This window comes from Aspergillus puulaauensis, chromosome 1 (assembly GCF_016861865.1).
Source record: "Aspergillus puulaauensis MK2 DNA, chromosome 1, nearly complete sequence".
NCBI lineage: Eukaryota > Fungi > Ascomycota > Eurotiomycetes > Eurotiales > Aspergillaceae > Aspergillus > Aspergillus puulaauensis.
The window spans coordinates 5,860,037-5,883,629 of NC_054857.1; the positions used below are offsets into that span (position 1 = coordinate 5,860,037).

The 23,593-nt window shown below is 50.8% G+C and overlaps 12 protein-coding genes across 12 annotated transcripts; 5 read left to right on the forward strand and 7 right to left on the reverse strand.

The window, feature by feature from the left end:
• Positions 1-140: 140 nt before the first annotated feature.
• APUU_12322A (mandelate racemase/muconate lactonizing enzyme family protein) lies at positions 141-1,421 on the reverse strand (the record flags this gene model as incomplete). The annotated part of the gene is made up of 2 exons (XM_041698511.1): positions 141-1,263; positions 1,348-1,421. 2 exons carry the CDS (start codon positions 1,419-1,421, stop codon positions 141-143), a joined length of 1,197 nt encoding a protein of 398 aa, XP_041551688.1.
• A 340-nt stretch (positions 1,422-1,761) lies between these two features.
• APUU_12323S (uncharacterized protein) lies at positions 1,762-3,525 on the forward strand (the record flags this gene model as incomplete). The annotated part of the gene is made up of 1 exon (XM_041698512.1): positions 1,762-3,525. One exon carries the CDS (start codon positions 1,762-1,764, stop codon positions 3,523-3,525), a length of 1,764 nt encoding a protein of 587 aa, XP_041551689.1.
• A 331-nt stretch (positions 3,526-3,856) lies between these two features.
• APUU_12324S (putative alpha-L-rhamnosidase C) lies at positions 3,857-6,462 on the forward strand (the record flags this gene model as incomplete). The annotated part of the gene is made up of 2 exons (XM_041698513.1): positions 3,857-3,912; positions 3,957-6,462. The coding sequence occupies 2 exons, from the start codon at positions 3,857-3,859 to the stop codon at positions 6,460-6,462; spliced, it is 2,562 nt and encodes an 853-aa protein (XP_041551690.1).
• A 421-nt stretch (positions 6,463-6,883) lies between these two features.
• Positions 6,884-8,379, forward strand: APUU_12325S (uncharacterized protein; the record flags this gene model as incomplete). Its single annotated transcript, XM_041698514.1, has 4 exons — positions 6,884-7,199; positions 7,245-7,591; positions 7,638-8,090; positions 8,134-8,379. 4 exons carry the CDS (start codon positions 6,884-6,886, stop codon positions 8,377-8,379), a joined length of 1,362 nt encoding a protein of 453 aa, XP_041551691.1.
• A 51-nt stretch (positions 8,380-8,430) lies between these two features.
• Positions 8,431-9,911, reverse strand: APUU_12326A (Zn(II)2Cys6 transcription factor; the record flags this gene model as incomplete). Its single annotated transcript, XM_041698515.1, has 5 exons — positions 8,431-9,049; positions 9,093-9,214; positions 9,261-9,550; positions 9,595-9,770; positions 9,829-9,911. 5 exons carry the CDS (start codon positions 9,909-9,911, stop codon positions 8,431-8,433), a joined length of 1,290 nt encoding a protein of 429 aa, XP_041551692.1.
• An 891-nt stretch (positions 9,912-10,802) lies between these two features.
• On the forward strand, positions 10,803-11,858 carry APUU_12327S (NAD(P)H-dependent flavin oxidoreductase; the record flags this gene model as incomplete). The annotated part of the gene is made up of 2 exons (XM_041698516.1): positions 10,803-11,660; positions 11,715-11,858. 2 exons carry the CDS (start codon positions 10,803-10,805, stop codon positions 11,856-11,858), a joined length of 1,002 nt encoding a protein of 333 aa, XP_041551693.1.
• A 501-nt stretch (positions 11,859-12,359) lies between these two features.
• On the reverse strand, positions 12,360-14,138 carry APUU_12328A (acyl--CoA ligase; the record flags this gene model as incomplete). Its single annotated transcript, XM_041698517.1, has 2 exons — positions 12,360-13,978; positions 14,039-14,138. The coding sequence occupies 2 exons, from the start codon at positions 14,136-14,138 to the stop codon at positions 12,360-12,362; spliced, it is 1,719 nt and encodes a 572-aa protein (XP_041551694.1).
• A 1,071-nt stretch (positions 14,139-15,209) lies between these two features.
• On the forward strand, positions 15,210-16,465 carry APUU_12329S (SMP-30/gluconolactonase/LRE family protein; the record flags this gene model as incomplete). The annotated part of the gene is made up of 3 exons (XM_041698518.1): positions 15,210-15,376; positions 15,428-15,905; positions 15,953-16,465. 3 exons carry the CDS (start codon positions 15,210-15,212, stop codon positions 16,463-16,465), a joined length of 1,158 nt encoding a protein of 385 aa, XP_041551695.1.
• An 80-nt stretch (positions 16,466-16,545) lies between these two features.
• APUU_12330A (uncharacterized protein) lies at positions 16,546-17,664 on the reverse strand (the record flags this gene model as incomplete). The annotated part of the gene is made up of 2 exons (XM_041698520.1): positions 16,546-17,157; positions 17,203-17,664. The coding sequence occupies 2 exons, from the start codon at positions 17,662-17,664 to the stop codon at positions 16,546-16,548; spliced, it is 1,074 nt and encodes a 357-aa protein (XP_041551696.1).
• Positions 17,665-18,098: 434 nt separating this feature from the next.
• Positions 18,099-18,641, reverse strand: APUU_12331A (uncharacterized protein; the record flags this gene model as incomplete). Its single annotated transcript, XM_041698521.1, has 1 exon — positions 18,099-18,641. The coding sequence occupies one exon, from the start codon at positions 18,639-18,641 to the stop codon at positions 18,099-18,101; it is 543 nt and encodes a 180-aa protein (XP_041551697.1).
• A 644-nt stretch (positions 18,642-19,285) lies between these two features.
• Positions 19,286-21,232, reverse strand: MAE1 (NAD-dependent malic enzyme; the record flags this gene model as incomplete). The annotated part of the gene is made up of 6 exons (XM_041698522.1): positions 19,286-19,614; positions 19,665-20,032; positions 20,076-20,342; positions 20,386-20,519; positions 20,564-20,692; positions 20,741-21,232. 6 exons carry the CDS (start codon positions 21,230-21,232, stop codon positions 19,286-19,288), a joined length of 1,719 nt encoding a protein of 572 aa, XP_041551698.1.
• A 466-nt stretch (positions 21,233-21,698) lies between these two features.
• ARN1_1 (siderophore transporter) lies at positions 21,699-23,465 on the reverse strand (the record flags this gene model as incomplete). The annotated part of the gene is made up of 1 exon (XM_041698523.1): positions 21,699-23,465. One exon carries the CDS (start codon positions 23,463-23,465, stop codon positions 21,699-21,701), a length of 1,767 nt encoding a protein of 588 aa, XP_041551699.1.
• Positions 23,466-23,593: the final 128 nt, after the last annotated feature.

Consider the following 23,593-nt stretch of genomic DNA (forward strand, 5'->3'; position numbering starts at 1 on the left):
ATAGTGGCGGGCTTAGAAATCACCATTCCACGACATTCTGTACGGGATCCTTGCAGATAAACGACATTTGCATGGCCCAACACAGATCTAGTGGGACGTCAAGTGGAGACCGAAGTATGAGAGCACTTAGTGTAGATTGATTAAAAATAACCTGCAACTGGCTCTCCCAACACGTCCATCCGAGGAGTAATGCCCAGTCCAGGCACTGCAGGCGCTGTAATCCAACCATCGACAATATCAAACGGCCCATCTGCTGTTGTGACAGAAATCATATCCCGGCTGGCCAGAACACACCGGAGAGGCTTTTCTGGAATTGTCTGGGCAAGGTGAACCAGCGGAGCGAATCCAATGTCGGACCCGCATGTCTCTTGTACACTCATTACATACCCGGCAGCGATAGAAAGATCGCGCACACGACGCGCCTTGGTTAGACCGCCGAAGTTCTGGACCTTGAGGTTAATTCCCTCGCCTGCATCGTCGGCGATCATCTGGATCATAAACGTCTCGGTAAGTGCCAGCTCGTCCTGGATAACCGGGATATTGGTCCGACGGCGTAAAGAGAGACAGTCCCTCCATGTTTGACATGGCGCTTCGAAAGAAAAGTCTAGACCGTCTGGTAACAGTCTCAACATCCTTAATGCGCCTTCAACGGTGAAACCTCCGTTGGCGTCGACGACAAACCACTCGTCGGGCTTCTTGTCTTTGAATGCCTCGACGATGCGCTGCGCATCGACGACTGGATCTCCGCCGATTTTGACCGAGAAGCCCCTTGAGCCTTTCTCTCTGTATGCCTCGACAAGTGCCCGCATCCCGTCGGGTCCGCGCACAGGGAGAGATGTTAGAATGGGTATCTTCACGTCGGTACGACCTGCGAGAAGCTCACAAACCGGAAGGCCCGTGGATTTGCCGAAGATATCCCAACATGCAATATCCAATGCGGCCTTTGCGTGCTCGTGGCCTAGTAATGCCCCGTCCACGATGTCGTTAATTCGATCAACCCTCCGCGGATCGAGACCGATGAGTCTCGGTGCAATCTCGGCGATACCGGCGCGCACACCCAAGGCATGGGATGCGAGAAGGTTGCCCCGAATGGGGTGCTTTCGCCCCAGCCCTCGAGTCCGCACTCGGTTGTTATGCGGACGAATGTACCGTCGAAGCTGCGATACCCGCGGCCGCCGGAGAGGTAGTATATTCCTCCTGAGGACGGCATGTGCAGTTGGAGTACGTCGATTTGTTTGATCTTCATTGCCATCCTGTTCTGCCCTTTTTCACAACTATATTCATTACAGGTAGAGAAACAAGGGACTGCGCGTCTCAAGGAGTAATAAAGACTGGTAGGCATCTAACGCTACAGTCTCGGGCAACCCGATCCCGACATGCTTGGATACTCGGCTCAACCGAATCGTCTTGGAGTCATCCATTATAACGTCTTGGCTCGGGTCAATCTGGGCAATCTCCATCGGATACACTCCCGGCGAGCTAGTCAGGAACCCCTCATTTGTTTTGGTGTCTCGATATGGAGATTCTGGGGATTAGTTCGCAAAATCCTTCAATCGTCGAACCCGAGATCCCACCGTACCCGATGTTGTGGGGTAGGCGGATTGCTATTATAATCTGTTCTGTTTGCCAGATGCTGTACGTTATCCAACGTGGCCGGGTGCTTTTCCGAGATTCGTATATCTTCTGTCAAACTACCCTGCTGCATGCGCAACATCCCATCACGATTACTCGCATTAAACGGTGCGATACCTATTTACCAACATGGCAGAACCACGCATCGTCCATGGCACGCCCTATGTCACCGGCATAGCCACCGCAACACTACTAGCAGCAAACCTCGAACTCAGCTTCTGGGGCGGCGTCGACGCACAAACAGGCGAGGTCATAGACCGATTCCACCCCCTGAGCGGGCGTTTTCTCAAAGATACCATCCTGGCCATACCAGGAGGACGAGGATCATGCGGCGGCAGCGTTATCATGATGGAGCTGATCCTTAATGGTCTCGGACCTAAGGCGTTGATATTCGAGCGTCGCGAGGAGATTATAACCCTGGGGGTTATGGTTGCGGAGGAGCTTTTTGATAAGACGGCGCCGGTTGTGACACTCAGTCCTGAGGGCTTTCGGGAGGTTTTGGGATGGGATGGGAGGACTGTTCATGTCCAGGGTGGACGGGTCTCGGATACTGCTGTCGATGATTCTTCGAACGGGGTTGCCAGTTTGTCCACTGGTCTAAGGCAGTCCCATGTCCAACTTACCGATGAAGACCGTGCGATGCTAGACGGAGCAAACGGCGAAGCAGCGAGGATCTCACTCAAGATAATCATCCGGATGGCGGACATGATGGATGCGACAGAACTGATGGACGTCAGCCAAGCGCATGCAGACGGCGCCTGGTATGGTCCGGGATCAGTGGCATTTGGACAGAGGCTGCGAAACTGGGGAGGCAGATTCCAGGTTCCCACTACGATAAATTCTCTGAATGTTGACCAGAAACGCTGGAGAGCGCTCGGGATCAATTCGGCCTTTGGCTCTGCGTGTGACGACCTGGCAAAAGCGTTTATCGATATGGGTGGGAAGATTTCATTTACGTGTGCCCCGTATCTGCTTGAAACAGCGCCGAAGCTAGGCGATTCAATTGCGTGGGGGGAGTCCAATGCAGTGATTTATGCGAACAGCGTGCTTGGTGCAAGGACACTGAAGAACCCGAACATGCTCGAAGCCCTGATTGCCCTGACCGGTCGAGCTCCCAAGGCTGGGGCGTACATTGATGAGAATCGACTTGCCTCGATATGGGTGAGAGTCATTCCACCGAAGGGCGCAGAAGACGACTCCTTCTGGCCTATTCTAGGTTATGCTCTAGGTGCCATTGCAAATGCCCGCATTCCGGTGATATTTGGACTGGAACATATGAAGCCTAGGAAGGACGACTTTAAGGCATTCTCTGCTGCATTTGCTACGTCGTCCAGTGCCCCTATGTTCCACATGGTCGGTTTGACCCCGGAAGCCCCGACTCTAGAGGCTGTACTGCGTCCAGATGTAAATCCAGAAGCCATTGATGTAGACTGGAAGGACCTCGATGCGATCTGGGAGGAGTTCAACCACGGTTCAGAATCCAGAGAAATCGACCTCGTCTCATTCGGGAACCCGCACTTTTCCTTCCAAGAAATTAGAGCAGTGGCTCAGCTATTCCAGGGAAGAACCAAAAAAGACGATGTCGCTGTTATAGTCACCTGTGGTCGCGCCCAGTATGGCCTTGCCTCGCAGGCTGGTTATGTAGGCGAGTTGGAAAAGTTCGGTGTCCAATTCCTCCAAGATACCTGCTGGTGCTCGATTGAGGAGCCGGTTATTCCGAGGAATACGAAGACCATCATGACGAACTCTGGCAAATATATCCACTACGGGCCCGGGCTTACAGGGCGGCAATTTGCGTTTGGGAGTTTGGCCATGTGTGTCGATGCTGCGTGTAATGGGAAGACGACGGGGGATCCTCCATCTTGGCTGCTGGAAGCTAGGTCTACTCACTGAGTCAATTACGAACTGCTGCTACATCTGGGACTGCTGTGGGTTCTTCCTGTAAGCCGTAGTTGCTGTTCTGTTGAGCTCCAACGTAATCCATATGGGGAGCTGTATACCGCGCTGCCACGACCTGCAAATCTGCGGAAGAAGATCATTACCTCGAAGACCCGGTGAAGATCTTTTCGAGATATCAAGGCAGCCAAGTGCAGTTCTCTCCCCACCTTACAACCGACAGCTGTTCGGGGTAGCAGACACCGATCCCCACAAAGCCGAGCAGCTGTTGCTTAAATGAGGATCCGCGCGACTGACTTCATTCCAGGAATGCCCCATGTTGTAGACAATGCTGCGTCTGTCGGCTACAGTCCTCTTGGCCATTGTCGTCGGGGCCGTTAATAGGTATGCCTGCCCTTGAGAATGTTGCCTCATACTGATACTTGCAGCGAAATAATCGTACATCCCGAGCACTACGAACGAACAAGCCAGTTTATTAGATACGGACAGAACTCAACATGCTTCACACTGACCCCATCCAATCCAGTCGCGACGTTCGACTACACGACTGAAATCGGCGGGTTTCCATTCTTCCACGGAACCCCCGTCTCAGGGGCAGTCCAGGTCGAAGCGAAATACTCCGAAGCAAAGGGTGGACTAGATGAACCATTTTCGGACGGTCCGTGGACATTTTCAAATGGGTTGTCTAATACATTTCGCGTCGAGACATTCAACGTCACCGAGGCAGGTCGAGTCGAGTCGTTCTTCCAACAGGGTGGATTGCGCTGGCAGAGACTGCGGCTTCTGAATGATGATCGGAAGGTCACGATCTGTGGCGTCGGGATACGCTCTTTCAATGACCGGACGGATGTGTCTGAGCTGCCTGGATATTTTGAATCCTCCAATCCGCTCTATAATGAGATCTGGAAGCTGGGTGCGCGAACCGTCCAGCAAGCATGCATAGAGAAAGGAACTGCGCCGACAACCTGGGAACTTACCGCAGACGGGGTGCTCCTTCGCGGGCAGCAATCCGCGCAGTCTGCACTTGGGGCGGATTTCGCAAACTACACAATGTCCTTCAAAACGAAGATAGTCCGTGGCGGGACTGGGTGGAGGGTTGCCACCTCGCCGGCTTCATTTGGTCCTTCGTTTCTTCTTACCAGCGAGTATCCTGGGCACTCGACATTTCTGAATACGAATCGGACTCTTGTTCCTCCGAATACGCTTGCTGTGGGCTATGGCTGGAACTTGGTGAATCAGACGTCTTTACCAACTGGAGAGGTGTCATACTTTCCTCTGGGCTTTAGTGTTACAGAAGGGCAGTGGATAGATGTCTCGACCAGGATTTCTACCGACGGATATATCGTGACAATTAATGACCAGAAACCTGTGTCTGTCCTTCTCAGTGAGCTTCATCTCATGTCTAACGACCGATTCTCCTCTGGTAGCGTGTACTCAGGAACATGGGGCTTTGGACCATGGCAGGACCAAATAGCCTACGTCAAGGACGTCGTTGTGCAGTCAAAGAATGGAACGACCCTATACCAGAACACAATGACGGACGAGACCATTCTTGAAGAGTACGGCGTGATGGATAATCCAGCCTCAGTCTGTCTCGATGGCGCAAAGCGAGACCGACTCATCTGGTCGGGGGATTTCGCGCATGCCCATCGCGTCGTGAGTGCCAGTACACACCGACCGGACTTCATCAGAGGAACGTTAAGCTACCTCTTTGAACGTCAAGAGCTCTCTGGGCCTATGGCAGGGCTTTTTGCAATGTCGCCGGCGATGGGGCAGTCGGCGGAGTATACCTCCGTGTACAAGTCCTACGGCTTGCTGGACTACCAGATGCTCTTGCTGAACAGTTTCGCGCGGTACTACCTGGAATCTGCGGATAGGGAATTTCTGACCAGATGGTGGCCGAAAGCTAGGGATGGCGTTGATGCTATCCTACCACTGGTCGATCAATATTCTGGACTTGCTGCTACTTCGTCGTTAGGTGCTTTCTTTCTCGGGGATGGGAATGGCACTGCTGCTTCGGCTCTCTTTGCGTATACACTTACTCACATGGCAGATCTTGCGGAAGTTATGGGAGAGCCGGATACATCAACTCAGTGGAAAAGTACAGCTACGAATATCTCCCGCGCAGTGAATCAGAAGCTGTGGAACGAGGACCTGGGGACATACAGTTCCAGCCTCACCTCTACCAACGATTCATCCTATATCGGAACCGCCTGGGCTATCCTCTCCAAAACAGCAAATTCCACCCAGGCCACATCATCAATCGCTGCCCTCTCACCCCTCCGTCTCGGAATCGGGTACAAACTCAGCACCGACATGGACGATTCCGATCCGGAAACAAATCTGTCTCCAAATCTATCCGGATTCCTCCTCGAGGCGTTATTCGCCCATATCCGGGATAATCCATACGACAACGCCACGACCGAAGCAATAAACATCTTGCTAAATGGACTATGGGCAGCAATGGTAGACCAAGACGAGTACTATACCGGCACATCCTGGGAATATGTCTATCCCGACGGACGCCCGGGGTTGGATCTGTTTACCTCGCATGCGCATCCGTGGGGCGGCGCGCCGACGTATATCTTCTCGGAGTATATTCTCGGTGTTCAGCCGACTGCACCTGGGTTTGGAGAGTGGTTGTTTGCGCCGGTGGTTCTGGATGGTCTCACATGGGCGAGGGGGAGGGTTCCGACCCCGCGTGGGAGTATCCAGGCGGAGTGGGAGGTGCATGATGGTATACGTGTTGTTCTGAGAGTGCGAGCTCCGCAAGGTACGAAAGGGGTTGTTGGGTTATCTCTTCCTGCGACGGGTTGTCGTGTCACAGGGGATGCACATCGTGAATATTGTAGCGGGAAAGGCGTGCGTGTGGTTGTTGATGGGGAGTGGGCGTCTATCGACGTCTCTTTGGCTAAGCCTATACCTCAATTGTGAACTGGCCTTGGTATATTTCTCCAAGCTTAAAGGTATTTCCATATTATGAGATCAGAATACATTCCATATCCTATAGTACGTAGAACAGCAATCATGTCAATACCAGCGGAATCATTCCGACCGCCTAGCTTATCCGCGGGGAAGTACAAGATAAACTTCATAGAAACGACAGGCTGGACTCTCCGACGATCATATGAGAATCCACGTCGCACTCGGACTTCAAGACGCGGGCGAGACTCCGATTTGCCCACAGCGCCGCCTTCTCCAAGTCTGTCGCCGGTCGCCGACAGCATCGACATAAAGCAGAGCAGCCGTGCCATCTTCAAATTAAATGTTTACTCTCCAGATGTCTTTAAGCTCGAGATCTTTCAGCTCCAGATTGTTCAGGTTTATCTCCGGATCGAGATCCCGCCCTACCAGTATGACGAAACAATACAGCACCGTCCCCTCGGTCCTATATACCAAGATCGACAAGCGCCCGCCGGAGATCGTACGAAGCCACGGGAATTACCTCGAGACCAGCGATGGGCGAACAATCTTCGACGCGAGCGGCGGTGCCGCGGTCGCTTGTCTAGGACACAGCGAGCCCAGGGTGAAGCAGGCGATCATGGACCAACTGGACCAGACGGCTTATGTTTACTCGCCGTTCTTTACCGTACCCGCTGCTGAAGAGGTAGCTACGTATCTGACGGAGTCGACGAACGGGGCTATGAGCAAGGTGTTTATTGTCAGTTCTGGTATGGCTGTTAGATCTATTTAAGAGATGATGCTTATGAATGCAGGCACCGAAGCGATAGAGGCGGCGCTGAAAATGGCGAGACAGTATTTCACAGAATTACCAGAACCGCAAATGCAGAGAACGAAGTTCATTGCACGCCGCCAGTCGTATCATGGGAATACTCTAGGCTCGCTCGCAGCAGGCGGACACAAGGCGCGACGAGCGATCTTCGAGCCGATCCTCGCGTCGAATACTTCACACGTTTCGCCGTGCTATGCATATCGGGGTAAGAAAAATGGTGAGAGTGATGAACAGTATGTTGCACTTCTTGCAGCGGAATTAGAGCACGAATTCCAGCAGGCTGGGCCTGGGAATGTATGCGCTTTTATCGCAGAGACGATGTGTGGCACGGTAATATCCCCCTCCAGTACAGTAGGAATTTCAGCTAATTACTTAGACATTGGGCTGCGTCCCCGCTGTACCGGGATACTTCAAGGCAATGAAGGAAGTCTGCGACCGCCACGGTGCATTGCTGATCCTGGATGAAGTGATGTCTGGGATGGGCCGTACGGGCACGTTCCACGCCTGGGAGCAGGAGGGCGTCGTTCCTGATCTTCAGACTATTGCGAAAGGCTTGGGCGCTGGTTACGCCCCGGTCGGTGCATTGCTTGTTGGATCTCGCGTGGCTGATGCCCTGGCCGGCGGCACGGGGAGCTTTACGCACAGTCAGACGTATCAAGGACATCCTATTGCGTGTGCGACGGCCTGTGCTGTGCAGAAGATTATAAAGGAAGACAATTTACTTGAGAATGTGCGAGTGCAGGGAGAATATCTGGGCCAACTTCTTAATGAACGTCTAGGCGGGCATAAGAATGTGGGAGACGTTCGAGGGCGGGGATTATTCTGGGCTGTAAGTGCCTTATTCTTTCTATAACACCGTCTAACAGATACAGCTCGAGTTTGTCAAGGATAAAACAACCAAAGAGCCGTTCCCGGTTGAGGCTGGCATAGCACAGAAGGTGCATCTGACAGGGCTACAGAAGGAACACTCCGTCTCAGTCATTCCAGGGGTCGGCGTCGCTGATGGGAGGAATGGCGATATCATCCAGATCGCTCCAGCGTATAATGGTACCAAGGCAGATATCGAGGAGATTGTTCGGCGAGTGGAGGGCGTCGTCAAGGCCGTCTTTGGGGAGTAGTTACTGCCTACAACAGTGACTTTTGGCGAGAGAAACCGAATTAATACAGATTCATAATTGTGGTATTTCCTCAACTGCACTAGTTAGAGGACGCAGCCGCATCATGCGAAGCCAGTAGAAGTGCGCCCACACGTCATCCAGATACGCCGGGCCAGTCTTGATGTCGAGCACCCTCGCAGCAGACGCCTGTTGGATGTAAAACCAGATGCGTCTTTCTGTACTGTCTGATGCAGCCGCCCCGGTCAGACAAACCCAGCTGAGTAGTGCAGGTATCTGGGTGATCCATAACTCGATGTTGACTAACGCCAGTGATGCTTGGAGCTCACTTGTTAAGAAGTCTATTTTTATTGAGTTCGTTGGATCATGAGGCTTCGCATGCACAATCAAGTAGAATATCGTCACTGCTAGGTAGCAGCAGTGGAAGAATGGGTCGTCATTGTTTGTTGTGGACTTGCTGTATTCATGTGCTTGGGGATGATTAGCTGTGTTAGTCTGATAGTCCAGTTTGAATGTCCGGAGATGCTCAAACATATTTAAGATATGTCGAACCCCTGGAATGGACAATGCCTTTGAAGGATGAAGGATGCGGTCCTCAAGCCCGACTGGGGCTGGCAGGGTTAAAAATGCTGTCGGATCCAAATCAAACACAATATGGTAGATAATGTTATTCCTGTACTCATTAGCAATGTCAGTTGAGCGAATCGACGACATACATCTGTATTAGGCCTGCTACTATCCCATCGCAGCCCAGCTGGTCACGGCCGCCTCTCATGTCTACCAATTTGCGAATTCCTTCTATGTGAATGTCGGCTGTCCCTCGATCTCCGTTCATGTTCTACCACAATTAGATACCGAAATAGAAGATGGTAATAATGACTGACCGCAAAGATCGCCAGGGAGAGAATCGCAAGAATGGTTTTATCATCGGCGGCAAACTTCAGGTCGGAAAGGCGTTCATTCAGCAGGCGGACCGCCTCATTCTGATGGTATAGAGTTATCCAACTCTGGCTTTTCCCTTCCTGAAGGTCGGAGTTTGACGACCCCGCGTATAGAGTGGCATGGAACAAACACGGCTCGCTCAGGGCTCCTTGCATCCAGTGTGTGCGAATATGGTGCGCTGTGCTGTGGTCATCTACCTGAGGCAGCCGGCATGCGCCGAGACCCTCGACGACTACTAATTAGTGCGAATAGCCAACTATGCAGTGGAGAACGTACATTGGTTGACTAGTCGTGGCATGTACCAGCGGGATGCTATGGGGTAGAATGTTGGGACGTCTGGGGAGTGGATTGCCCAGGATTGATACAGCTGGCTTGAGACGACCACCCACAGCTGGTTCACAGAGTGCTCGTCAGGCAGGCTGTGGGGTGGGTAGCAGCACCTCCGCGCTTGTCTGGTGGCGTCAGATCTTGTTCACGACCTTGGAGAACCTACTTGGTAAGAGATCATACTTGGAACATCGACCGCAAGGAGATTGGCGATCGCACTTTCTTTTTCGCTGCCGACAGGGATCGCAAGCAACGAGCATCGCCATGTCAACGTCACGGTGCCGTTGAGTGCCCCACGAAGGAAGACAAAAGATTCAAGCCGCAATACCGGAATCGACGCGAACTGTACTGCTGACGTGGGCTGCAGGTCTAATCCTATTCCAGTTGGTGCGAATCTCCCATCGATCAATACGAGCCGCACTTCCGTGTCTCTTCGGTGCTTATTTTCGCTCCTGACATCGCCAAGAGCTGTCCTTCAGCATGGCTCAGGAAATCCACGCTGGGCATTTGTTTTAAAGGCATGGTCATATTTTGAGTCATAGCGACGCTCCAGAGTGTTGTTCCTACGTTTTAAAGTATGCTGGACGCGCCCAATGTATACCAGATTCACCTGGTCTTGATGCACTGCATTAGCCAATCTAGAACCTAATAAACCAGCTAGGTCTACAGTTGCCCACTAATCTACGTTATCATCGCCCTTCCAGGGTCTAGCGTATGGAGATATACTGGCGGTCGACTAATGTTTCAACATTATCTAATCTTGTGACTAGAAAATTGTTCTTAACTAATATTAAACTGTGATTGATACTATTAGCCAGGAACTCGTCTCTATACTTGGACCAATATTCGGAGAACTTAACCAATATTGCACTGTGTCCCCTCTATGTCATACAACCAGTTGGTCGGAAGCACAGGTTACCACAGCCATCTGTGCTCGCCCATAAGACCCCGTAATGCGAGGGGTGCAGCCGACGATGATTTGATTAGTGATAGATGCGAGCCGAGGAATCTTGTTCCCCTCGGGCTTGGTTCATTGCCCTTTCAGGGGAGGATATCATCTTAATACAAGATGGAATTCCATATTTTATTTCTCTATATATCAACACTCCTTGATTTACTCATCCTCTAAGCAACAGCTGCCACTGGACTTGCCGCCAATGGCGTTCGACACTGCTTTGACTAGGGCTTTGGGGATCCAGGTGCCCGTCGTGCAAGGTGGGCTTCAATGGGTTGCCTACGCTGAACTCGCTGCTGCAGTGAGCAATGCAGGAGGACTGGGCATTATAAATGCCCTGACACAGCCGGATCCCGAGCACCTCCGTCAAGAGATCCGAAAAACTAGGTCTCTAACGCAGAACCCCTTCGGTGTCAACATTACCCTTCTCCCCGCTCTCAATCCTCCCGACTACCCTGGATTCGTCCAGGCAATTATCGACGAAGGGGTCAAAATTGTCGAGACTGCAGGAAACAGCCCGGGCCCTGTCATACAGCAGCTGAAAGCTGCAGGCGTGGTTATAATTCACAAGGCAACAACGATCAGACACGCCAAAGCCGCTATCAAACTAGGGGCCGATATCCTTTCAATCGACGGGTTCGAATGCGCTGGACATGTCGGTGAGTCTGACATTGCCTCGTTAATCCTGAACAGTCGCGCCCGGCAAGAACTCGGTGACACTCGTTTTATCGCCTCGGGCGGCTTCGCGGATGGGCATGGGTTGATGGCAGCTCTAAGCCTGGGGGCTGCAGGAATCAATATGGGCACTCGGTTCATGTGCACAGTCGAAGCTCCAATCCATCTGAATGTGAAGCTTGCGATTGTCAAAGCCGACGAGCATCAAACTAGTCTCATCCTGAGACGGTGGAAAAACACGAGTCGGATGTACTCTAACCAAATGACGGCGAAGGCAATCGAAGTTGAGTCTACAGGTGCCAATGCAGAATTTATCGAGGTTGCTCCTATTGTTAGTGGGGTCCGTGGGAGAGAAGTTCTTTTGCATGGAAATATTCAACATGGAGTGCGAATCCACCCCCGTCACCCCAAGTTATGTAGCTAAGCTGACTGAGAACAGGTCTGGTATGCTGGGCAGGTGATGGGGCTGATCCACGACATTCCAACCTGCGCTGAGCTTATGGAACGTATTGTAAAGGAAGCCACGGGGGTTCTCTCGGGTCTTTCGCAATGTGTGATGAAAGCGCGACGTAGTAGACTGTGACCGCATCAGAATTCTTTGGAGATATATCTAGTCCAGCTCATAGTATATATTATTTACCTCAGATACAAGACTACCTATTCTATATGTAATACCTGAATTCCGACCCGTAAACAAGCCCAGAATTAATCCGCAACACTGAAAGACAGTACAGAAACAGATTATTTATGGGAGCTCGCACTCTTCGCGTAGCTTACAGTGATCGGCCTTCCTACTAATCATTTGTTGATCGAACTTTATCCTAAAACTCGATGCCGAGGTTTACAAAGTAGGTTAGTGAACATTGCGTGACCATGTCAATTTAGAAGCCTTCTGCAATTACAATTTTAGGAATACCAGTTGTAGCTCCAATATTTGCTGTTACATCCGAGGCTCCGTTCATATTACCTTTGATGGTGTCCACGCATCCTACTAATCATTTATGAACCGAGTTATACATTGCTGCCGAAATGTCCGAAATATAAACCTCTGATATTCAATGTTTTGAATACAAAACCAGACCTCCTACAGCTTCGAATGTTTTTGAGTCTCTTTCTCTGCTAGCTCTCTGAGCTGTCGCCGAAGGATCTTTCCGGTTGGGTTTTTGGGGATTTCATCCACAAAGCGAATGCCACCACGGAGCCGCTTGTGCGGTGCTACCCTACTATCAAACCACCTCCTGATGCTGAGCTTCTCCTCCTCTACTTGCTGGTCTGTTTTCCGTGACCGGACGGCATATGCCCGGGGTAGCTCTGTTCCCTCCGCCGAACTATTCACGCCGATGACCGCGACATCACCGACCGCGTCATGCTGAATGAGAATGCGTTCCAACTCTGCCGGTGCTACCTGGAAACCTTTATATTTTATGAGTTCCTTGACCCGATCCGTGATGTAGAGGCTTCCATCGATGTCCTGGAAGCCAACATCCCCGGTCTTAAACCATCCATCTGGCGAGACTGCGGGTTGCTGATGCCCACGATATCCCATGAAGATATTAGGTCCACGAAGATATATCTCTCCAGCTTCACCCCGGGGGACTTCGACAGATATGACGTCGTTTTCTGGGATGGTCATATACTTCGCCTCCATATTAGGTAGAAGTTTCCCTACAGAGCCGGCCGCCCTGTCCCAGTCTTCCCATGTTTGTATATATGCGGCCGGACTAGCCTCGCTAAGGCCATAACTCTGCTTTAAACCAACTTTGATCTGGGAGAAAGTCCGTTTAATCATTTCGGCAGGCAAAGGTGCTGCACTAGAGTTTAGCATCCGGAGACTTGATAGATCGTATTTTCTCACGATATCAAGCTTGCCCAAGGCCAGGGCGACTGGCGGCACAATATGTGCATATGTGATTTGGAAGTTTTGCACGTTAGCGCAGAATTTGGGAACGTCGAATGCAGCCATAAGTATGGCCTCAAACCCACTATACAGTGGAGCATGTACACCGCATGCCAGTCCTATTACTTCGGTGTCAGCTTTTCTATAGGTGCCGGAATAAACCTCCTTACCGTAGATATGGAAAAGTGGCAGAAAGATCAGGACCCTATCCCCTCTTCCATCGTCTCCACCGTTATGCGTAAGCTGGCGGCCCTCCACTGCATCGGCTTGAAGCACATTCGACACAATATTGTAGTGCGAGAGCAATGCGCCCTTCGGGCTCCCCGTCGTACCTGAAGAGTACATGAGATACGCCGGGTCTTTCTTTGGTGTTATAAGAGGTCTCTCCTGCACTCCTGGATTCAGCTCGCGAAAGATATCCGTGAAATGCCTGATTCGAGCCTCCGGATCGCGGACATCGCCGATAAGGATGATGCGGTCCCGTGGAATTCCGGCTACCTTTGCTGCTTGTAAAGCTATTTCGAGCATTGGAAATTGCGTAACCATCGCAGTGGCACTGCTGTCCTTCAACTGGTGAGCAAGTTCTTCTGCGGTGTATCGTGGACTGGCGGGAGACACGATTCCCGCAGCCCATAGAGTGCCGAATGTGACAACCGGGGTGTCAATACAATTCGCAGTGAATAGTGCCATGACGTCCCCAGATTTCCAGCCGAAATGGGCCTGCAGGCCGCGTCCGAAAGCAATGGCCGCATCTTTAGTCTGCGCATATGTGTATGTTCTCCTGGTGTCGTCGTCTTGCCACAGTACTGCTGACGGTTAATAGACTTCACAAAGGCTGTATCTAGTTATTCATGAAAGAAGCATACCCTTGGTATCCGGATAAGCTCGGTCTTTGCGCTCAAAAAAGAACGTCCAGAGATCTACCTCTGGAATGTCAATCGCGGGATAGGTAGATTTGACAGTCATCTTCGAACGACTTGTACTTGATGTAAGCAGTAAGAAGATCGGAGGGTTGTTGGCCAAAGATGCTTGATTAACAACAATTCTCAAGTTGAGATTAACCTCGCAGCGGAATTGGATTCAAGCGCCCAAAAACAAGAGCAGCAAACGTCGGTCAGAATATTACCAGAGTATCTTTTATTCATTTGAAAAATGGGGAAAGCTGAAGACTTATATCATCTCAGAGCCTCGGTATTTCATTCATAGAATAATCAATTAAGCTTACCGACCATATCGGGTTATTCATTCGGCGCTAAGCCCTTTAGAATTATCGAAAGTCGTTACCGTCTTTTAACGTAAATCACGGATCACTATTCCCAACAACCAAGCAACGCGTATTTTATCCAAAATAAACTATCTAGACGCCCGGGACATGTATTTCTCTCATGGCCTTGAATCCCACAGTCCGTACACTTTGTTGCGTCGGACAACATGTGCAGCGAGGAGGTGGAAGTATCAAGTGGTCGTTCGATGGCGGCAGGGGCTGTGGCGGTGGAATGGTAGAGACGGCTTGGTCCAAGGCTACCAAGAACAAGTATGGTTCTGTTGATTGTCCATAAATGCTGTCATTTGTGTGATCGCTGCGATGTCTCTATCTCATATTTGTTCAGTGGCAACAAAGGCCAGTTGTGGTGAATGGTTGGGTTGATGGTGGGAAATTACAAGATGTCCTTTGTTGGTAATGTCCGCTGTTGCTAAGCCATCTTCTGTTTACCTCTATACCTAAACCAGTCTCTACCAATTATACAGATCTAGCTACCTGCCCTACTGCTGCTGCCAGTGTGTCGTTGGAGTAAGCAGCAGTCAAGCGGGAACGCTCCGAGGGGCGGAGTAACCCGCGCAGAAAACTCCAACATTGTCCTTAAAGGGCTTCGACCACGGCTTATGTTTCGGATGGCTCCGCTGGTGTCCCTGGCTCCTTGCGGGGTCTCCGCATTCTATCATCTAGTCCGGGGTCCTGTAAACGCCTGTTCATTATAAATATGGGGAAGTGTCCCCTTTCAGCGAGTTTCCATTGGAAAGGCCAGCATTGCCACCATGTACAGCTATCTCAACCCTCTCCCGCGGTTCATGAATGGCACCGCTGCCAAATGGGCCTATGTATCGCTAAGTGCCATTGCTACGCTGCCGGGGCACTTTAACCGATCTGCCTTGGACGCGCCATGGGCGAACCCTGATGTTTCTGATAGTGGTCTTTCACGAACGTGAGTTCCCAATTGAACTTCTTGATAACTTCTAACACCTTCTTTCACCAGCTTGAGCTTCCTCAATACAACCGACTTTGTTGCATACGACCAAAAGTTCTTCGACATCATCGGTCCGGATGCCACAGTCGAACACGTCCAGAAGCTAGCCTATCAGTCCCATGAAGCTCCATGCTACATCAAAGATACGAACCAGGTATTCTTTGTCGAATGGGGTCCCCCAGGTGGCGACAACGGAACGCATTCCTGGCAGTACCTGCTTGACGTGGAGTCCAACAAGTTTAACAAGATCACGACTGATCCACCATTATACAACGCGCATGGATGTGTTGTCTACAATCACACACTGTATGTCGTTACAGACGGGCATGGCGACGATCAATCCGGCCAGCTCGTCAAGATTGATCCGCGTACTCTCAAGCAGGAGACGTTACTCAATAACTACCTCGTCCAGCCATTTGCTGGGTTCAATGACTTGGAAATCGACCGGCGGGGAAATTTCTACTTGACGGACTCCAAATCCGGCTGGGTAAGATTTTATACCGATTTTCCAGATCGAAGACTAACATTAATCAGGGAAGGGAAATTGTCGACTTCACGCCACCCACAAACCCAACAGTCTACTTTGTTGAGCGGGATACGTTCCGTGTCAAGCCTGTCCACATCACAGATGGAAATGCCAACGGTGTCGCTATATCCCCCGACGGCCAGACCCTGTACATCCCGGACACTGGCCTCTCCGAATTTCGCCCATCTGTGAAAAACCCTCACGGGAGGCGTGACCTATCCGCATTTGATATTTCGAAATCCGGCTCGGTCCTTTCCAATAGACGCCTCCTGTCCAATCCGATCTCGTATTTCTGGGATGGAGTGCGCGTTTCCAGGAATGGGTGGATCTTCGGTGGTGCTGGGGCTGGGGTTGATGTTATTGATCCGGACACTGGGTTTACGTTGGGGACTATCCGGGTTGGAGGTGGTGAGAATCTTGCAGTTAGTGTGACCTTTGGGGAGAATGAGCTGTGGATTGTTGGTCGTGGTGGTGTTTGGCATGTCAAGAATATTCGTGAACGGCTGGACAGAGACTGGTGATGCATTACTTATGTATCTAATAGAGGTCCAGCTGTAATTATCCACGCGGTTGTACCAATTATATACTTGACAGAAATTCATTATATCACATTACTTAACCCCCTCTTCTCCAGGTCCAAATCCTCGCCTACTCTCTCCCAAACCGCAAGCCGTGCTGCATCATTCGTACAATATGGCATCGCCTCAGCCTCCCAGATCCGATTAATATAATGTCCTCCACCCTTGCCACCAAGCAATCCCACGCCCTGGATATCAGGATTCGGGCCAAACTCCTGGCTTGTAGCCGCATAGACAATTGCCCGGCTGCCCTGTTGGGGAGTAATAGCGAACAGAGCAGCAAGGGGTTTCAAGAACTTCATCCCTAGATCTAGCCACGATTCTCGAACATCTGGTCTGGGATTGTTCCAGATTCCAGTGTTGACATAGCCCGGGTTGATCCCGTTGATGGTGATATGTTTATACTTGTCGTTTGAATGTACTCGGCGTTGTAACTCAGACAGCCACGTCTGGAAGTACAGTTTGTTGTTTCCGTATGGATCTCCTGCCATTCCGTCTTTGCCGTTGAAGTGCTCCAGGTCGAATCTTCCTAGGAAGTGGAAGCAAGACGTTGTACATACGACTCGTGGCTCCGCACTCTTTGCGAGGGAGTCTAGTAGCCGGAGTGTCAAAAGCACATGCGATACAAAGTTTACCTGCTCTATTAGTGACTGAACATGTTAAATGTGGTGATAACCAACCTGATGCAGTATCTCCAGTCGATCCCTTGTTAAAATTGGCTTCTTCGACGCCGTCGGACTCATCCCGGCATTGTTGCACAGGATATCAACAGCGCGCCCAGTCGCCATCCACTTCTCCGCAAACTCTTCGACACTGCTTAAATCTGCCATATTCACCTCCCACCATTCTATCGTTGATTCATGCCCAGCCGCCTGTGCCAGCTCCGTGCATTTCTCGACCGCGGCGGCCGGGTGCAGCTCCCAGGCTGGTGGCTCGCGACAGCCAAGCACAAGATTCGCCCCGGCTTCAGCGAATGATTTTGCTGCTTCAAAGCCGATTCCATTATTTGCGCCTGTTATAATGACCCATTTGCCGGTTAAATCAGGCACGGGGACTTCTGCCTCGGTGAGGAATGTGCTGTTTGTCCCGCGGAAGGCGTTCCAGCTGCACCAGAGGGAAAATGGATGCTGGTTAATTTCCATATTCATATATATATATAATATAATATAAGTAAAGATGATAGATGTTAGTTGAGTTCAGGAGTCGCGGCATTTTAAGACACAGACAACCTCGGCGTTGACTCGCTTGCCGAATTGGGAATGGCACGCGAGAGTTCCTAATCGGGTCTCCCTTGCGAGCTCAACCAAACATGTGAAGTCGTCTGAAATTAATGCGTTGCCGTGCATACTATGATTACTATAAAGGGTGACCTGTGCCTTGGTATACAGCAGATATGTGGCTTGATGTCTGTAAATATTGTCGGTTCATATCGGTAACCCATCAATATATATATATATAGTACATTATCTGTTAATTTGTTTAACACATTATTTACAAATATTATCGTTTCACGTCCAGTGTTATCAATAATGAACATGGGGTATACAACTAACAGCAGGACCAGCAGTATGTTTGCTCACCAAGGCAAGACCATCACCATTCCCAGAGTCAGCGAAACCGCCAAAGCACCCATAACTCTCCACCAGTCGGACTGGCTCGTCCGCAATGTCGACGCCGCATTTGTCCCACTCCCCGAGTCCGAGTTCGATACATCAGACGGCTTATGCATGAGGTAGATCGGCCCGGCCGCTGACACGGGTATAAGGTCGGAAGCCTCACTGGCGTTGAATGTCGTGGTAATGGCAGTTGGCACCATCGCACTGGGTGCCACTGCACCGACCGTTTTCCAGCCACTCGGGCAGGATGGGCCAGGTGAATAAAACGGGAGAATGTACCAATTTGAGGTCGCCTCCTTTGCCAGGGCCGAGTCGGTTGGTCTGACGCCGCACTCCGCGTTCCCTACAGTGGTGGAACATTGGTTGTCCCACACAGGGTAGGCAGAGGTAGCTGTGGCTATTTGGTAGCTGGATTCGGTGCACCAGGTAGGAACAGAGTGAGTGGCCGGTCCAGGGCCAGCATTGGCGAGAGTCCAGCCGATGGTAGAGGTTGCAGTCGGCATGTCTAAAGAGTGGAACGGTGCAGAGGGATGTGTAGACCTTGGGGGGAAGGGGGAGGGTTTTATAATTGGGCTCAAGGACTAATTAACGCTTCAATTAGAGCCGCTTCAGCAGGCTTGAGTCATGGGAACAACGATGGCAAATAGAATTGCTTAGCAGGGTGTGATTGCAAGCTGCGCTTACGCGCCGCTAGCTGTGTTGGTGTCTCACTGTCGACTGGTCTAGTGGTCTGGTAGACTGCGGATTTTGTAGACACCCTGGACTGGAAGCCGTTTATAAAGCGTCATATAGGGCCTAGGTCATTGGCACTGCCGTCGGCCATTCTCTGCGCAAGATACCTCCGTTTTGCCATTCAAACTGGAGTTATTTAAGGTATCTTATCTGAGCCCTACTCAAGCCAGTTGCACTAGCAGAGATTTCCACAAGTGGATTCCGGCCAGGCCCACCACATCGATCACTAGAAAATCTGAGCGTGAACATGTCGGTGTATAAGCTCAAACATTGTGGATAACATGGTACGGTGCTAAGTCATTAACAGTTAGGCTTGCTTTGCGGTTTTCTGATCGAGTGCTGTTTTGGCCCACATGTACGGTACTTGGCTTCTCGGCGTCGCTATCTTGTTATTATATAGGAAAATAATGTGTCTCTACTCTGCCTTCTCAAGAGGCCGATATGTCGCCTCCCACATCTGCACGCGAATCCACTGCTCTAGTTCATTCTCATCACTCGGGATTTGCTCCTGCGCAAGTCCTTCCTCAACCGCCGTCTTGATGACAGCCTTGGCAACGTCCAAGCTGAGCTCCCGTACGTCTTCGACATCAGGGAGAAGTGGTTTGTTAACGTCTTTCAGAACTGGGGCTTTGGCCGCTAGAGCTTTTGACGCAGCGACGACCATCTTCTCGGAGAGCCGGCGGCTCCGTGAGAGCACAACTCCGAGGCCGATGCCAGGGAAAGCCGTTGAATTGTTGCATTCCGCTGTAATTGTTAACACTTACACGTACTGTATTATTGTAGGAGGGCCGTACCTATCTCCTTCTTCGTCCCGTTATACTCAACAGGAGGGAATGGGCTTCCTGTCGCGATCATGGCCCGGCCATCCGTCCACTTGGTGATATCCTGTGGCTGCGCCTCGTGCAGCCGGGTCGGATTGCTCAGGGGGAATATAATCGGGCGGTCGACGTGTTTCGCCATCTCGCGGATGATTTCCTCGGTGAAGGCACGGGGTTTAGTCGAGGTGCCGATGAGAATATGTGGCTTGACGCGCTTGATCACGGAGAGCAGATCGATCTTTTCGCCTTCCGGCCATTCGCCGTCTTTTCGCGCGAAGTATTCTTGACTAGGGGTGAGTTCGTCTTGTTGGGATTTCAGCAGTAGGCCTTGTTTGTCGATGCACCTGTATGATCAGTATAAGCACTTGATAGTGTATAGAAGCGTACCATATCTGCTTCATTGCTTCGCCCTTGTCTATCCCGGCTTCGGTAGCAATGGCGTCGCTTATTTGATCGGCGATGCCAGTGCCAGCAGATCCCGCACCGAAACAAACGACTCGGACATCCTTTAGTTTGACATTACTGACATGAAGCCCGGCCATCAGGGCAGCAAGAGTGACGCAGCCTGTTCCCTGGATATCGTCGTTGAAACAGGGTATCTCGGTGCGGTATTTGTCGAGAATGCGTTTGGCGTTTTGGAGACCAAAGTCCTCGCTAAATGGTCAGTCTATTTCCATACCTTGACGAGGGGACATACAAATGTATATATGCGTTGGGGAATTTCTTCCTTGCGGCCTGGACGAATTTGTCAATGAACTGGTCGTATTCTTCGCCGCGAGTGCGCGGTTGGCGCAGGCCCAGGTAGAGATCGTCGTTCAGCAATTTATCATTCTACATAGTTAGTACCATGTGTTTTAATGAGCGGAGAGACGTACGTCAGTCCCGCAGTCCAAAACAATAGGAAGCTGTCGTGATGGATGGATTCCAGCGCAGACCGTTGTAATGACCAGCTTCGCGACAGATATCAGAACTGCACCGACCCCTTGGTCTCCAATCCCAAGAATCTAGCATTATTAATACTAAATACAGTGATAGATAAAAAGAGGACGTACCTGCTCCCCATCGCTCACAACGATATAGTCGATATCATCCCCCGTGGAGAAATTATCCAGACTCTCCTCAATCCTATCCTGGTCGCGAACATTCAGAAAACACCCCTCAGGCTTGCGAAACAACCTAGAGTAATCCTCGATAGCATCCGCCTCGGTCGGCGTATAAATGACACTGAACATCTCTTTCAAATGCGACTGGAGCAGCTTGTAGTACAGCACCAGGTTCTGGGCCTTCATGCTGGCCATGAAGGTGTTCTTGGCCAGATCGTTCGGTCGGCTTTTGTACTGCTGGTATGCCCTGTCGACCTGCTCGTCTAGAGTCTGGATGTTTGGTGGCAGTAGGCCGTGTAGTTTGAATTCTTTGCGCTCGCTCTCGGGGTGCGCGGAGCCTTTGTTGTATGTTGCGCTGGTGAGCAGCGAGGCGCCCTGGTAGGGGCATTTGACGGGCCCGTGGGCTGCCCGAGGGAGATGTCTGAATCTGGATAGACTCATTTTGGCTGTTGGAGGCAGAAGGATTGCTGTTGCAGGACGAGGGAGTGAAGTTATTTAGAGCTGTCGAACTATGACGCAACGCACTGGGCCACGTGGGGGGCGGTTATCGTAGCAAATGTTTTTTTCCCATTAATATATATATATATCGATCATTATTTTGGACTCGTGGAAAATGTATCATTTGATATATATGATCCCACTTTTATGTACGGCGAGTGCAATATATACAACCCGTATGTAACAAGCAGCAAGCCTTTCCAGTCAGATTATAACTAGAAAACACTCAAAGATAGATAAGGCCTAGAGAGCGTCGCTAACTACTAGATAAATCATAATTAAAATAAGCGTGCTCCTTGGTAGATTAGCTCCCTGGTAGCATACAATGCCATACTGTTTCAGGCTTGCTCCATGACACGAAATACGTGACCTCTACCGCTATTTTGTACAATCTCGTTTGATAATGACATCACGTATCAGTACATGTAAATCGCGCAGTACCATTCTTCTTACCCTTTTCCTCAGCATCCGGCAAAGACTGGTCCTTCGTCAAATACACATCACGAAGACACAGCGCAAAGATGCACACCAAAGATGCAACACAAATCCCCGTAATACACAGAATCCGCTGCGTATAGCGGTATGAAACAACAATAGCGTCTCTCTCAGGTGATGCCCACGCGTAATCCTCAATCGCCGTGAACGGGGAGTCATAGACTAACGTAGAGAGGTTACCATCGCCCAGGTCCTGTTGGAGCCTTCCTGGTAGGATCTGGGTCCAGATAGCTCCGGAGATGGCATTGCCGGTTGCACCGCCTATATTAAAGCACGCAAAATAAACACCTGTTATTACGGCTAAATGCTCGTGCCGTGCCGTGGCTTGGATGCTGGCCAGGGTGGCATATGTAAACATGCCACAGGATATTCCTAGTAGTACTTGGGCACCCACCATACCTGAGACTGTTGGCGCGTCACCGCCACCTCGGAAGTGGATGAGGAGACCAAATGCGACGAGATGGAGCGCAGAGCCGCAGACTATGACCCATTTGAGGCGTCGGAGCTTGTAGACGACTAGCCCGATAGCGAGGCCTGTTAGACAGGATACGAACGAGTATAAATTGGTAATCCGGGTTGCGCTTAGGACGGATTGGTTGAAGGAGACGATCAGAACTGTGTATAGATAGTCGCCCTGGACTGAAGCGGCGCAGTTCATGGCTGTTACAACGCCGAGTCCGCCCCATACTGTACGGTCTTTAAGCAGATAGAACGGAACCATGGGATGCTGTGCTTTGGATGTTTCCCAAAGAATAAAAGCCGGAATGCAGGCCACACCAATAAGCAAGGGCGCCAGGATATGAGCCTTGTGCCATGTTGCGGACGAACCCCCAGCAAGAGTCAGGGGAACCAGAATCAAGGCAAGAACAGCAATCATCAGAATCATGCCAGGTACATCCAGCTTCCAAAAGAGGTCTTTAATACCGCCGTCGATCTGGAAATCGGTCTTATAACTGTTCATGTTGCCTCCCTTTTTGGCCTTGCGATGAGCCCAGTACAGAACAAGTATAAGTGGGATTGTTGAAACAGGGTATATAATTGCCCACATCCCTATTCCAACGCGCCATCCGATGTTGGCAAGTGCCGCTTCTGCCACGTCGCCGCTTGCCCAGGCATTTATCAGGAACGGACTGACGGGGATATAAGAGAAGAAAAGCCTTGACCGGAGGGATGTAATGTCGGACAGAAGTACCTCGACAAGAAACGAGACGCAGGTGAACCCAACCTGATACAGAACTGCACCGGCTGAGAAAGATTTAATGCCGTCTGAAGTCGCATCAACGATCGTGCCGACTACATAAAAAACAATCGACAGGAGCAGGAGTTCTATCCGGCCAAAGACATCGGCAATCTTAGCAGCGGTCGGTTGCGCGGCGGAGGCAACAACGCTTCGTAGGACAGAAATCGTTGCGAGCAGTGAATGCGAGCTGAAACTGTCAGTTGCCGTGGGCTGGTAGGCATATCGCAGGCTGATGTCGAGGGAGTATACATAGGCGACTATGAAAATCCCAACGAAGAGAAGTACGCGGCTGACAAGACTGATATGTTGAGCAACGGCCTCTATCCGTCTAACACCGAGGCTTGTTCCCCTGCCAACAGACAAAGATGCTTGATCTGCTTCAGCCGTGTCCTTTGTATCTGTCACTGCCGCAGACTGCGGCTTGGGGTCTCCAGAAGACATTGTAGACTACTTCCAGAGAAAGCAAACTTGAAGAATTGTGAATGCGAAGAAAATTCTTTCCCCGCGACTCAAACTTCATCAAGTCCAGATGTTTATTAGTAACGAATACGAGAAACCGCCGATTGTGG